This window comes from Amblyraja radiata, chromosome 23 (assembly GCF_010909765.2).
Source record: "Amblyraja radiata isolate CabotCenter1 chromosome 23, sAmbRad1.1.pri, whole genome shotgun sequence".
Lineage (NCBI taxonomy): Eukaryota > Metazoa > Chordata > Chondrichthyes > Rajiformes > Rajidae > Amblyraja > Amblyraja radiata.
The window spans coordinates 24,957,928-24,972,845 of record NC_045978.1 but is presented as its reverse complement, the minus strand read 5'-3'; the positions used below and the strand labels follow the sequence as shown (position 1 = coordinate 24,972,845).

General features: G+C 40.5%; 1 protein-coding gene across 2 annotated transcripts in view; it reads right to left on the bottom strand.

Moving 5' to 3' along the window:
* The window catches only part of LOC116986378 (ubiquitin carboxyl-terminal hydrolase CYLD-like), a 30,550-nt gene extending 15,925 nt beyond the window's left edge, over window positions 1–14,625 (bottom strand). The window contains exons 1-7 of one of the 2 annotated variants that reach the window (XM_033041856.1): window positions 14,568–14,625; window positions 12,710–13,154; window positions 9,761–9,857; window positions 7,417–7,754; window positions 3,191–3,356; window positions 2,056–2,194; window positions 132–239 (exon numbers count right to left, since the gene is read on the bottom strand). In XM_033041856.1, coding sequence (XP_032897747.1) covers window positions 132–239; window positions 2,056–2,194; window positions 3,191–3,356; window positions 7,417–7,754; window positions 9,761–9,857; window positions 12,710–13,129 — 1,268 coding nt within the window. In that variant the 5' untranslated portion in view covers window positions 13,130–13,154; window positions 14,568–14,625. The remainder of the gene's footprint in view (window positions 1–131; window positions 240–2,055; window positions 2,195–3,190; window positions 3,357–7,416; window positions 7,755–9,760; window positions 9,858–12,709; window positions 13,155–14,567) is intronic. The other variant, XM_033041857.1, reaches the window with a different exon arrangement.
* Window positions 14,626–14,918: the final 293 nt, after the last annotated feature.

Here is a 14,918-nt window from a genome sequence, read left to right as displayed (position 1 = left end):
ATTTTTAAAAAAGAACAAATCTTAAAATTGTCAGGTGCACGAGGCTTGGTCGGCATGGACAAATTGGGCCAAAGGGCCTATTTCTGTGCAGTACGACTCATTGCAGAATCGATACTGTGATTCTCACTTACGTTCGCAATGGGTTGACTATATCCTCCCTCAGTATTTGTTGAATTTTCTCGTCATGTCCTCCGGGCTTGTGAAGTATACCATCCAATACTGAACTGAACGTGAACAAACTGAAAAATTAATGAAAAGTAAAACAATGAGGCATAACTCCGTAGAATTCATTCTTACCTATGTTGAAATAAATGGGCTGGAAATAGAACATTTTCTGTGAATGACATTCAGCTTCGAGAGGGAAATACTCCCTTCACACTTCCGGCCGTGACTGCAATTGACCCCAATCTACACTTGCCCTGTGTAAAATATCAATGGAGCTAAGGTAAAAATCTGCCTTCAGGTATAAAATGAAGAACACACACGGGGGGGGAACAAACATATCCTAGAAATTATCCCAAATGTACAGACCCACTCGGGATATCTGACGCATCCTACACAGCACAGGGGCCGTCTCAGCAGAGACATCAATGTACATTCAATGAAACTCCACCCACCATCACACACAAGCCCGTCAATTACGTTAATGTGGTCAAGTCCATTATATGCCAGCGATCATGTTTGACATTCGCAAATACTTGGGATATGCATTTTTTTCCCTTTACATTTAAAACACTGCAAAGGCTCCACTCCACACAATAAATGTCATAAAAACTAACTGAAAGTAATTAGAATATTTTTTTTTCTCTTGGGAGCAAATTACTCTCCTTCATTTAAATTGACCGAGTTCACATCAGCTTACCCTGGGGAAAAAAACAGTGCTGGAGTAACTCAGCGGGTCAAACAGCATCTCTGGAAAACATGAATAGGTGATGTTTCAGGTCAGGACCCTTCTTCAGACTAATTCAGGGGGTGAAGAAGGGTCCCCAAAAGTCACATATCCATATACTCCAGTTATGTTGCCTGACCCGCTGAGTTACTCCAGTACTGAGAGTCATTTTGTAAACCAGTATTTGCAGTTGTCCTCGTCCACAGCCAACAATGGATCATTGTGGGCTCCACCTTTCCTATGTCATTGGTGCTGGCTGTGTTTTGTTCTCAACTTTTTCATACCTCTAGTTTCCCCTCTAACACGACTCTCAGACCAACGGGTCTCAACACGAAATGTCACCTATTCCTTTCCTCCAGAGATGCTGCCTGATCCGTTGAGTTGTTCCAGCATTTTGTGTCTATCTTCAGTGTAAACCAGCAACTGCAGATCCTTTCTACACATTTGCAGTTCCTTGTTTCTCTGCTTAAACCTGACGTTGGCTTGGGCAGATGTATCAACTCAAGAGCTGGGATCTCTGCAGCAGATCATGTCCAGTGCGACTCCATGAGGTCTGAGCACAGGAGGCCAGCAAAAGAGTAGAAAACACCACTGTCAATTTAAACCAATGCTAGCAATGGAAACTGGGACTTCTGCAGCAGTATATGTTTGTCCAGCTTAGTGCTGGCATCAATGCAAGGGTTGTATTCATTGTATTGCTCATTGAAATCGGCTGCAAGTTTTCAATAAAGTTCTCCAGTACTTTGGTTCTTATTTGCCACAGAAACCAAATTATACACCGCATACAGTGCATTATAGCCCTTGCTTTCTCTCTCTCTCTCTCTCTCTCTCTCTCTCTCTCTCCATCACCTCCCCATCCCAGTTCTCCCACCAGTCTGACTGTTCCTGACTACATCTATCTCTGTCCCACCCACTTCCCTGACTTCAGTCTGAAGAAGTGTCTCGACCAGAAAAACGCCACCCATTCCTTCTCTCCAGAGATGCTGCGGGCTGAGTTACTCCAGCATTTTGTGTCTACCACTTTTTAATCTTGAACTGCCTGTAGTAAAGCGTTATGGTACAACTGTCCAACAGCATAGAAAAATGGCACCGCACAACATCAGTGCTTTCACAAGAACAGAGGCGGCACATAACAACCAATTCAAACCTAGAAACGGGAGCCAAACCTGAAAATTGTAGAGTCCAGGTAACAAGAATTGTAATGTCCCTGAATCCCTTTCATTCTCCCTGCCATCAACTGCTGCACCTCATCCTCACGTACTGGGGGAACATCCTCTTCCATTGTGTGATCTGCTATCATTTTCTCTAGTAATTGAAACAACCAAAATTAATATTTTTAGTTCTCACATATTAAATTCATAATCCAGTAAGTTAAATGCAATTCCAAGGCCAAAAGCCTTAACATCATGCAGCACCGAAAAATATGCATTAAAAAAAGTGTGGATTAACTTTTAGAGCCAAAACATAACATATAATCCTGGACTTCCAATACGCACAGCAAGACTTAGTTTTAAAGGAGTAAAACTAATGATCAATCTTTTTGCAACCCCTAGCTCATAATTAAATATACAGTATGATTATCTCAATTGCAATCTTGGATGTTTCTGCTTCATAGAATGGAAACTTAGGGGTTTTCAAGTACTAAAATCGGGTTTTCTGCTGCTGTACTGGTTACACTTTAGACTATGGAGATACAGCACAGTAACAGGCCCTTTGGCCCACCAAGTGAGAGGAAACCGGAGTACCCAGAGAAAACCCACGCAGTCACAGGGAGAATGTATAAACTCCGTACAGACAGCACCTGCAGTCAGGATTGAACTTGGGTCTCTGGCACTTTAAGTCAGCAACTCTACCGCTGCACCACTTATTACAGAAAGTACTCACAACATTCATTAACAGGAGTGGCACAGTGGCTCAGCTGGTAGAGCCACTGCAGCACTGCATCAGAGATACGGGTTCGATCCTGATCTCAGGTGCTGCCTATATGCAGAGTCTGTACATTCTCCCTGTGCCACGTGGGTCTCCTTCGGGTGCTCCAGTTTCCTCCCGCATTGTACCGAAGACATGCGAGTTTGCAGCTTAATTGGCCGCTGTAACTAGTCCACAGTGCGTAGGGAATGGATGAGAAAATGGGATAACATAGTGGTCAATGGTCAGCGTGGACTCGGTGGGCCAAAGGGCCCGTTTCCATGCTGGATCTCTACACTAAACATCTGCGTTATTCTGACCAAAAGGCAATAAAATATTTCAGAGCAGTCTTAGCAAATGTCCCAAAAAGCAAACAAAGAACAGCAATTTTACCTGGTGCATTAATTGGGGTTGTGCGCACATTCTTTAGTTCATGTGTGAGAAAACGTGCATCTGGTTTACAGTCTCCAAGCTGTATAAATAATGCTTTATTCTTTTCACAGACAAAATATTGCCTTTTCTCAAATGTGCCATCAGAGCCAGTTTTCTGCTCATAGTCCTAGAAATGATTTAAAAAGAAACGTTAGCTTCACATTTGTCTACCTTTGCTCATGAATAAACTACCTACCCCTGCCTTGAAAATATTCAAAGATATTGCTGCCATTGCCCTTTGAGGAAGAGTGCCAAAGTCTCACTACCCTCAGAAAAAGAATTGATCTCATCTCATCTCATTTATTATTGTCCTGGGTACCGGGGTACAAATGAAGGGTTTTTGTTTGTGTGCTATCCAGCCACAGAAAAGACAAACGACATATGAATACAATCAATTCCTCCACAGTGTGCAGTGAAATTTCATAAGGTCTCCAATTAGACAGATGGGAGCTCAAGACCACACTCTAGCTCAGGGGTTCTCAACCAGGGGGGAATTCCCCCCAGGGGGGGATTTCAGGTTTTCAGGGGGGGGAATTGGGACCACAGATTAGCAAACTCAAACTGTTAGAATGTTGATCTTTTTATTGCCTTTGAGCTCCCCAGGGCGGCACAAAATTCAGTATGCATCGGTTACCTGCTGCAAGCAGCCTATCAAACCGTTCACCACAAGCTCCTGAACCGTAAGGATCAAAATAGATTACCCATAGACAGGGCTGCCACAAAGGAAAGACATAGGCGCCACCGAGTGGTCCGTCTGCAAGTACCCTTACGAAAGCTTACGCTTCGCTTAGTCCTAGACCTAGCCTCCTGTCACGAGTACCCCCACCCCCTACACCCGCTTACCCCTCGGTGAAGCGACGCCGCTGCACCCCTGCCGGGCCCCCACTCTCGCAGATGACGTGTGACTCATACTTCAATGCTTGCAGTTCTGAGCAGTCTTCAATGATCCGCGCTACTGAGAGGTCACGCCGGGTTTTCTCTGTTAGCTCCTGTGTTTTTTGCCACTTTTTGTGAGTATTTTGTTGGTTTCGCACTCACATTGGTGACTGTGCTTCTCTAGTTTTTGTGGTGTTAACGTGGACCATAATCTCCCATATTTGCGCATTTTACACATATTTCTTTTTGTGCGTCACTGGCATTATTTACTTCTTAATGCCAGCCATGTTGCTGATTAAATAAAAAATAAAGATAAATATTTCACTTTTTATCTGTTATAAATTTTTATCTTTTATAAATATCCATTTATAGTTTTGACTTTTTCTTGTTTTTATTTACAGAATTTGGAGCCCAGTCATGAGTGTCAAAAAAAGAGGGTACGATCATTCATATATTGAATATGGATTCACATCCATCATCATCAATGGAGAAGAAAGGCCTCAATGTGTTATTTGTAGTAAAGCTTTGTCAAATGATTCTATGAAACCAACAAAGTTGAAGCAACATTTGCAGAATGTTCATCCTCAACACAAGGACAAGGACAAAAACTTGTTTGAACGTCATGGGAATGCTCTCAAAAAGATGAAGCTGGATTCAACAGGGGCATTCAAAGAAACAAACCAAAAGGTTACTGAAGCTTCTTATGTCGTAGCACTGGAGATAGCAAAGCAGAAAAAAACACATACAATTGGGGAAAATTTGATCAAACCTTGCTCTCTCAAAATGGTGGAAATTGTGTTGGGAAATGGATTGGAGAAAAAACTTGCAGCGGTTCCACTATCAAACAGTACTGTTCAAAGGAGGATCAGCGATATGGCCATTGACATCAAGGATCAAGTTGTGCGGGAGATCAAGTCTTCAGCATTTGGCTTATTTTCAATTCAACTTAATGAATCGACTGATGTGGCATCGTGTTCCCAGTTGATGGTGTTAGCAAGGTATGTTCACTCAGGTTCATTTAAAGAGGAGTTTCTCTTTTGTTCTCCTCTTGAAACAACTACCAAGGCCTCGGATATTTTGGAAAAGGTTTCATCTTTCTTTGAATCAGAAAATCTTTTGTGGGATAATATCTGTGGGTGCTGTACAGATGGAGCACCAGCTATGTTGGGGACAAAATCAGGATTTCAAGTTTGTGTGAAAAAGCGAGCTCCAAAAGTGAAAGTCATTCATTGTTTGATCCATCGTCAGGCACTGGCCTCAAAAACACTTCCAGCTCCGCTAGGGAAGGTTTTGGATCAAACAATTCAAATTGTGAATTTTGTCAAAGGAGGAGCTCTCAACTCACGACTTTTCAAGCAGTTGTGTACCGACATGGATGCAGCCCATCATTTGCTTCTTTTCCACACAAATGTTCGATGGCTGTCAAGAGGAAATGTAACTGAGCGAATATTTGAGCTTAGAGATGAGCTCAAATTATTTTTTGAAGTTCAGGGTAAGATGGAATTTTTTGCCTGGCTGGATGATGAGGAATGGATCATGCGCCTTGCCTATTTGGTTGATATTTTTGAGCAGCTGAATAAACTGAATCTTCAGATGCAAGGAAGGAATACAAACATCATAAAATGGATGCCTTGAAAGCTTTCATGAGCAAGCTGGAAAATTGGAAGAGAAAGGTCAATATAAAAAATGTTGCAATGTTTGAGAAAATGTCATCCGTTCTTGTTGTTGGTGGTGAAGACAAGGTGCTTCCACAATTTGCAAAAAATGAAATTTTGCAGCATTTGACAACACTGGAAAATGAATTCAGCCGATATTTTCCTGAACTCAGTGATGATGAGTTGGATTTAGTGCGAAATCCATTCAAATTGTCAGTTGAAAAAGTTCCTGATGATTGTCAAGATGAATTTCTGGAGCTGAAATTCGGGAGCAAGAGATATGTTCGATGAGAAATCAATCACAGAATTTTGGCCCTTGATGTGCGATTCCTACCCAAAAGTGGCAGAAAGAGCTATCCGTGCATTGCTTCCGTTTGTGTCGACATATCTTTGTGAGTCAGGCTTTTCAACTCTGTTGCAAATTAAAACGAAGCAACGTAGTAGATTAGAGGTAGAAAATGACCTGCGTTGTGCCCTTTCAAGCACTCCTCCGTGTATCCCAGAATTGGCGAAGAAAAAACAATCACAGGTTTCTCATTGACTGTAATCTTCATCTGAATAAAATTAATTACAAATTTACAATATCCTGGTATTCTATTGAACTTTTTGTTTATTGCATTATGCTTCAGTTTGGTCTGTTAAGTAATTCATTATAAATATTAAAAAAACTATTTTACTTTTATTCAAGTTTTATAAATCCATCAACATTTTCAATTGGCATTTAATTTGTAAAACTCCACTATAAAAATAATCCAATTAAAATTGTAAATGTATATGTATATGTACTAATATGGAAAAAATAAAGGATTTTCAGTATTATATGCATATTATTTGGAATGCACTTTTTGAGGCAGACAATCTTGGAAAGGAGGGGGGGGGAATGACATTCTGACATATGGTGAAAGGGGTGCATGGGGCAAACAAGGTTGAGAACCACTGCTCTAGCTGATGAGAGGACTGTTCAGTTGCCGGATAACAGCCATGAAGAAACTGTTCCTGAATCTGGAGATATGTATTTTCAAAATTCTGAAGATCCTGCCTGATGGGAGGGGGGAGAAGAGAGTGACCGGGGTGAGTGGTCCTTGATTATGGTGGCAGACTTGCCCGGGCAGCATAAAGTATAAATTAAATCAATGGAAGGGTAGCTGTTTTGTGAGATCTGTCTTAAATGGAGGTCCACTTAAGGAGGACCACTTATTCTTAAAGAGATCTCTACTTCTAGATTGTCCAAGAAGAAATGTCTCCTCGACACCCAACACGTGAAAACCCATCACAATCTTATCTGTACACTGTGGATGAATTGATTGTATTCATGTATAGTCTTTGATTTGATTTTATCGTCTCTTTAGTTTAGCGGAAACAGGTCCTTCAGCCATCCGAGTCCACACCGACCAGCAATCCCCGCACACTTACACTATTCTACACACACCAGGAACAATTTACAATTATACCAAGCCAATTCTGTCATACTTCCATAAGGATTTCACTGACCCAAAATGTCACCTATTCGTTTTCTCCAGAGATGCTGCCTGACCCACTGAGTTACTCCAACATCTTGTCTATATTTGATAACATTTGTCAAAAAGCATCTTACAAATATTTATCAAATTACATGCAATCATGCAGGTCAGAAAACAAAACCAGTACAAAACTTACCAATTCAATTCCTGCCATCCTTTGCACCTTTCCTTCTGGTATACCAATCCATCTAATAACTCCGTAGGCAAGATTGCTTCTTAATTGTACTTCAACCATTGACCCAACCTCAAGAGCAGGATTCTCACATCCCTCAAAAGGATCAGGGCTGATTTGAGTCAGAGCTTTGGAAATGTGTTTAGAAGAGTTCTTCCCACGGTCCGGAATTGAAGCAGAGGAGACAAATGACTTTGGAACTTCATTTGATTGTCCCATTCCCTTTCTTCTCGAAGATGTACTGATATTTTGGGATGGATCATCGAATAGTTGTGTGCTCCCATTTTTTGCATCTGCTAAAACTGTAAGACAACAAGGTTAAACCACAGATATTTCATATTTATGGCATAAATATCACACAGAATTAAAAAAACCTCCGCAACTGAACAACCTACACAAACATATTAACTCAGATACTGAATACGAGTTTATCTTCCCCTTATCCCAGAAATGATTGGGTTAGCATAAGAGTATATGATAGCTTTTGGCCTACACTTGCTGGAGTCTGAAAGGATGTAGGAGTATCTCACAAAAACCTACAAAATAATGGAAGGTCTAGATAGTGGAAGTGGAGAGGATGTTTGCAGTAGTGGGAGAGTCTAGGGCCAGAATAAAAGGAAGTACATCTAGACTGGAAATGAGGAGGAATTTATTTAGCCAGAGTGGTGCATCTGTGGAATTCATTGCCACAGACAGTGGTGAAAGCCTAATTGTTGGGTATTTTTAATGCAGAGAATGATAGGTTCTTCATTAGTAAAGGTGTCAAAGCTTATGGGGAGAAGGCAGGAGAATGGGGTTGATAGGGAAAAATAGATCAACCATGATCAAATAACGGAGCTGACTCGATGGGCTGAATGGTCTAATTCTACCTTCTGGACTATCTGACATGAGGAAACTTGTATCAAAGGTAAAAATCTCTCGCACCACCACTCCAAAAGCAACCAAAATCCAAACAAAAGAATAATGCGGTTGAGAGATGTTTCTCTCATGAAATCGCTGAGCTTTCTGCATGCCAATCACAGTGAGTATTGTCAGACGAAATAAAACACTTGGTACAAATTCCTTGGGGAATGGGGTTTCAAATTGGCCTCCCGAGGCAATCCGAGAAAGCTCAAACATTTGCTGTAATAGAAAAAAAAACCTGCCTGGGTTGGAAAACAAGAGCTTTTTGATCATTCCAATTACTATTAATAATCTTATCCCAATAAATCAAAAGCAAAAGAGGGAGACTGATGCTTGGCAAACAAATAGTCACTTCAGATTGCAGAGGTAGCTGTGGTTCATTTCAGTTTTAAATGAAAAAACAATTTAAAAATATGTTAGGGCAATGCTTTTTTGATTTAAAAAAAAGGATCCAGTATGAAATACTGCTCCTTGCAATTGCTATCTATAATAGATCATCCTCTATAAGTTGCTAAGGCTCTTTAAGGGCCTGACGTCAATCAGTCTGAAGAGTCCTGCTCCGAAACATCACCTGTCCACCCCCTCCCCAGATGCTGCCTGACCCACTGAGTTCTTCCCGCACTTTGTGTTTTGATTAACATTTTTCATCTTGGTTTTCTAAACCCTTCACCGTTTCCACAATCCATATTATCCTCCAGCCCTCTCAAAATCTCTAACTCTAGCCACCTTAATTATCACCAAATTTAATGATACCCTTGGCCGTTAAGGGATTATCTCCAGCATTGCTTCAAATTTAGTTTAATTTATTGTTGTCACGTGCACTGAGATACAGTGAAATACATGCTAATCAGTCAGCGGAAAGACGTTACGGGATTACAATCGAGTTGTGTACTGTGTGCAGATACATGATAAAGAGAATAGTGTTTAGTACAAGATAAAGTCCAGTAAAGTCTGAGTAAAGTGAGATAGATAGTAGTTCAGGACTGCTCTCTAGTTGGTGATAGGATGGTTCAATTGCCCGATTACTGATGGGAAGAAACTGTCCCTGAATCTGGAGGTGTGTGTTTTTACACCTCTGTACCTCTTGACTGATGGGAGAGGAGAGAAGAGGGAGTGACCGGGGTAAGGCTGGTCCTTGATTATGCTGGTGTCCTTGCTGAAACAGCGAGAAGTGTAGATGGAGGCAATGGATGGGAGGTTGGTTTGTGTGATAGTCTGATCTGTGTCGATAATTCTCCACAAAATATCCCAAGCAGTTCCCAGGTGTTATGCAAAAAATAAATTGTTGCCAATGAAACATAACATGTCAGGCACAGGATATCAATGCACTCCCGTTACAACGTTAAACCGTTCATGCACAAAATAAGCAAGCTTGAAACTACCATTGTACAATTTAATTTCTTACCAAATGGTTCTACTTCAGTGTTGCTGACCTGAATGATTTCTCCTGCATTAACCTTCACGCATGGATCACATTTCTTCCGACTTGGTCTATTGTCTTCCTACATTGAAAGTGGGGTGAGAAAGGTGCAGAGAATAGAGAAAAACATTTTAAGTGAGGCAACATGCGAGTCACTGAAGCTTTAACAAGAAGAGCTCTACATAGTCTCTTCCAAGTATTACTTGCAAAATCTGAAGCAAATTAGTAAAAACAACTTGTTCAGCAAGTCAGGATGCATCCATGCAAAGAAATAAGACGTCGATGTACTGCTGAAGGATCATTAACCTGAAACATGAAATTATTTTCTTCAGCACAGATGCTGTCTGAGCCACTCAGTATTTGCAGCTCTTTGCTTGAATTTTCAAATTTCCTCTTTTAAACTTAATGATGAAATATACAGACATAATAAATTAACACCAAGTAACAGGATTCTCTCTTTTTTATTTTGTTATGTTGACTCCAGAGCTTAATGCTACCCACAGGCACACAATAGCTCTAGGGGCATAATTTATCTGATGACCTAAAACACTCCAGACCAAAGTACTCAGCCTGCCAGATAATATCTTGCCTACGTGGCTTTTAATCATGCTGCAAAACTTACTCTGCTCTGGATCAAGGGTGATCTGTTTTTTTCCTCCATCCCATTCTAGTATCTTCTCCCTGTAAACCTGAATGCCTTTACTAATCAAGAACCCATCATTTTCCACCTAAATACCCAATGACATGCCCTCCAGTCGTCTGTGGCCATGAATTCCACAGAGTCACCACCCTCTGGCTAAAGAAATTTCTCATCATTCTAATGGTATGTCCTTTTATTCTAATGCTGTGCCGCCTTGTCCTAGAGCCTTCCGCTACAAGGAAACATCTTCTCCACATTCACTCAATTTAGGCCTGGTTCATGAATAATTATATTATTCTGGTTCATTGAAATCTGATATTAATGTATAAATAAAACCTGCATTCATCCAAAGGATCAGAATTGCTCCACTTGATACAAAACAATGACAAACTAAAGAAAAGTTAGATGATCCCCAATGCTGTTAGATAGTCCTTTTGAGCTGTGTTTTACACAAGCATCCAAATAATAAGGTACAGCTGATACAAAGCTTTAAGTTCATGAAGTCAAAATGCTGATTGCTGGACAAAAGATGATTAACCATGGAAACATAAGTGACTGCAGGTGCTGGAATCTAGAGCAGAACACAAAGTGCAGGAAGACCTCAGTATGTCAAGCAGCATCTGTGGAGGGATTAGAACTTCCTCTCTCCCCACACCCCCACTACAGTCAAGCTCCCCTCCCCCCACCAGAACAATCAGTCTGAAGAAAAATCCCGACTTGAAATGTCTGTCCATTCCCTGCACAGATGCCACCTGACCCGCTGAGTTCCTGCAACATTTTGTGTTTTGCAAGCGTACATTCTCATGAAGCTCACTTCCCAGAATTACATCCAGAGGAGAGGGTCTCTGATTATGCTACCAGCAATATCAAAGACTCACACAGCCCTGGCCAAACTCTCATCTTACTCCTGCCAACAGGAAGGTAGAAAAGGAGCCTTAAAACTGTGACGTCCAGGAACAGCTTCTTCCCGGCAACCATTTTGCTATTAATCAACCTCCAAATAAGCTCTGACCTACATAGACTTTGGGGATTTTTTTGTGTTTACACTATTGTTTGTTTAAATAAATATTAAGTGTGTGCGCATGTATATAATATATATATATATATAATACACATACGCATATACAGATAGTATAGATATATACACACATAATAATATATATATAACACTATATATATATATTATATGATATATATACAACACACATATATATACATACACAATTATATATACACACATCCGCGCATATATATTATATATGTGCGTGTGTGTATATATTATATGTCGTGTGTGTATATATTATATGTGTGTGTGTGTATATATATATATGTTATATATATATATATAATATATATTATATGTGTGTTGGTGGTGTGTATGTATATATATGTGTGTGTATTTATCTATATATCTATCCCACACACACATATATAATACTATAATATATATATACTACATATATATATACTATATATATACACATATATACACATATATATATATATATATTATAATATATATTATAATATAGATATACACAATAATATATCTATATATATACCACTTATATATTATATATATATATATATACTATAGATTATATATATATATAGATAATATATAGAATGTATATATATATATAGTATGTATATATAAGGTAATATAAATAAATATATGTATATATATATAAATATATACTATATATAATAATACGGATAGTAGAGAATATGATAGTATGGTTATAGATATGAAGTATGTAGAGGTAATGCTAAGATATAATGTAGTGGAGTACGTATGTTATAGTATAAGATTATATCTAAAAAGAAATATATATGATAATAATAATACATATCATACACCAACACACACAGACATACATATATTATATAATATACACACACACACGTATGCGTGCGCACACATACACAGAATGTTTTTCTCCTATGTTTACATGTCTCCTGTGCTGCTGCAAGTCAAGGCCAAGGAAAGAGCATTCACGTCGCAGCACTGTTTCCACCAATCTTTCCCCACAAGAAGCGCAAGACAGACACCATTGAATGCAGATGCTGAGAAGTGTGTTCAGCTCGGGCTCAACAACTTCTAATCTTGTGTGTGGACTCAATAAGAAGCAGCTGCAAGTGAAAATTTAATTATTCTGTTCTGTTTCATATGACAATGCAACATTCTTGACATTTTCCAAACTAGCAAGTGCCCAATGGTTCTTTACAATTCGGCATTGTAAATGCCATTTACAAACTGAACCCACAATATGTTCTGGTTATTTGCTGCTTACCATCAAGCTTACTTGAAACAATGTTCCATATAGATCCAATTCTTTTTTTCTCGTGGTATTTTCAATATTTTTGACAATTCCTACCAATTCCTTGTTGTTCTTTCGTAGTTGAACTACGTCATTGATTTGGACTTTAGCAATGGATCTGAAGAGCGGTTCGTTCTTAAAGAGCTCGTATCGATGAGAAAGATCCTGGATATCAACAAGTAGCTCCGCTTCTTCCTTACTGATTAGTATATAATTTCCTGGTTGCAACTTTACCACTTGCTTGACGTTTTCCACAGTTGCGGACATTTCCTCACGTCTTGAGCGGTTGAAATATCCCAAAGACCCTCGCGGGACCTTTATTCCACATGTAGTAAAATCTTTTAACACAATACAATAACGTTTATCATTTTCAACTCCGCCCATTCTTTCCATGGGGAATCCAAGGCAAGGTTAGAACCTGAAAGGGATCATACCAATGGTAAATTTTAGAATATAAGACACAAATGATTAATTTAGACACAAAGGATAAATATGATAATTATCTCTTATTGTTGTTTCACTTGAATATATTTAAATATAGCATTTTCCGATTTGAATGGATAGCTTATAAAACAAAGCTTTTCACTGTACCTCAGTACGCGTGACAATTATAAACCTAAACCTTAGGGGTTTGTAGCATGAAAAAAGAATCATCATTCAATAGATTTATGAATGCCTAATACTGCCTGTAATCGTCTTCCCTGTTCACTATACCACCAATTTTAGTGTCATTCATAAATCATAAATTATTAAAATGCCACCTATGTTTATACCTAAATTGTTAATACTGTATAAAGAACAAGAAGAAAACACAGCACAGACCCCTGAGGCAGACCTCAGGTTACAGGTCTTCTGTCTGAAAAACAATCCTCTACCACCCTGTTTCCTACTTTCTAACCAATTTTGCATCTAATCGGCTAGCTCACCGTGGATCTCATGTATAGCAACCAACCAGACCAGCCTACATGAAGACAAACTCAATTATGCAGTTTTAAGCATGATTTGTGAATGCTCGCCACCTTAGAAGGGTCAATGCTTAATTTCCCTCCACTGGTGCTGCCCAAACCACTGAGCTACTTTGGCACTGTGATTTGTTCAAGATTCCAGTATCTGCAGTTCCTGATGCATCCATTTTATTGCTCCACTGCAAAATCTCCACAACGTATGCCTGTTTTAAGCAGTACTACTCCTCTCTCTGAATCTCTCCAGATACTGCCTGACCCACCATGTTCTTCCAGTACTTTGTGTTTTGTTCAAGATCCCAACATCTGTACTTCCTTGCAAATTCCTCCAACAATTTGGACTTGTTTTGCTCAGGCTTGTTGTTATTAATGGCATTCTCCAGCATTTTTTTTTTTTTTTTTTTGTCAAGCACCCAACACCTGCAGTTCCTGATGTCTCCAGCATCTGTAGAGGACTGAATTCCTCCAGTATTGTTTTTTTGTTTTGCTCAAGATCCGAGTATCTGCATTTCCTTGTGCCACCAGCATCTGTGGAGGACTGAGTTCCTCCAGCATTTTGTTTCTTTTATTTGCTCAGGATCCCAGCATCTGTATGTAGTCTGTACGTTTCACCCGGGAAGAGGGTTTGGGCCGCACACAGTGGGCTAGGGCGAGGTTAGATGGGCAGAGCGGCCGCAGACCCATCACCACCGGGAATGCGGTGCGCCGGGCCCCGACACCTGTCCGCACGTAACCCCGGGGTTTATTCGATGCCTAGGCTGCTGTTACCGCCGCTGTCTCGACCCCGCCCGCTGCTGTTCAAGTCCACACACCGAGTACGCGAGAGCGTTTCCCGGCCGCTGTTGTATCTCAACCCGGGACATACTCACCCCATCCCTCCGCCGCCGGACCGAGCACTGCGCCTGCGCCTGCGCCACCCCCCGTCTCACGTGATTCTTGCAGCAGGCACTACGCATGCGCCACCCCCGTCTCACGTGATCCGGGCCGTTTTCCGGGCACTGCGCCTGCGCCACCCCCCCAGTCTCACGCGATCCGGGCCGCGCTCCACCTCACTTGAGTCACCGACTCCCGGGGACGGATCTCTGCTGTCGATCATGTCCTAGCCGAGGGCAATTGAGTCGCAGAGTGATACAGTGCGGAAACAGGCCATTCGGTCCAACTTGCCCACACCGGCCAACATGTCCCATCTACACTAGTCCCACCTGCCCGCATTTGGTCCA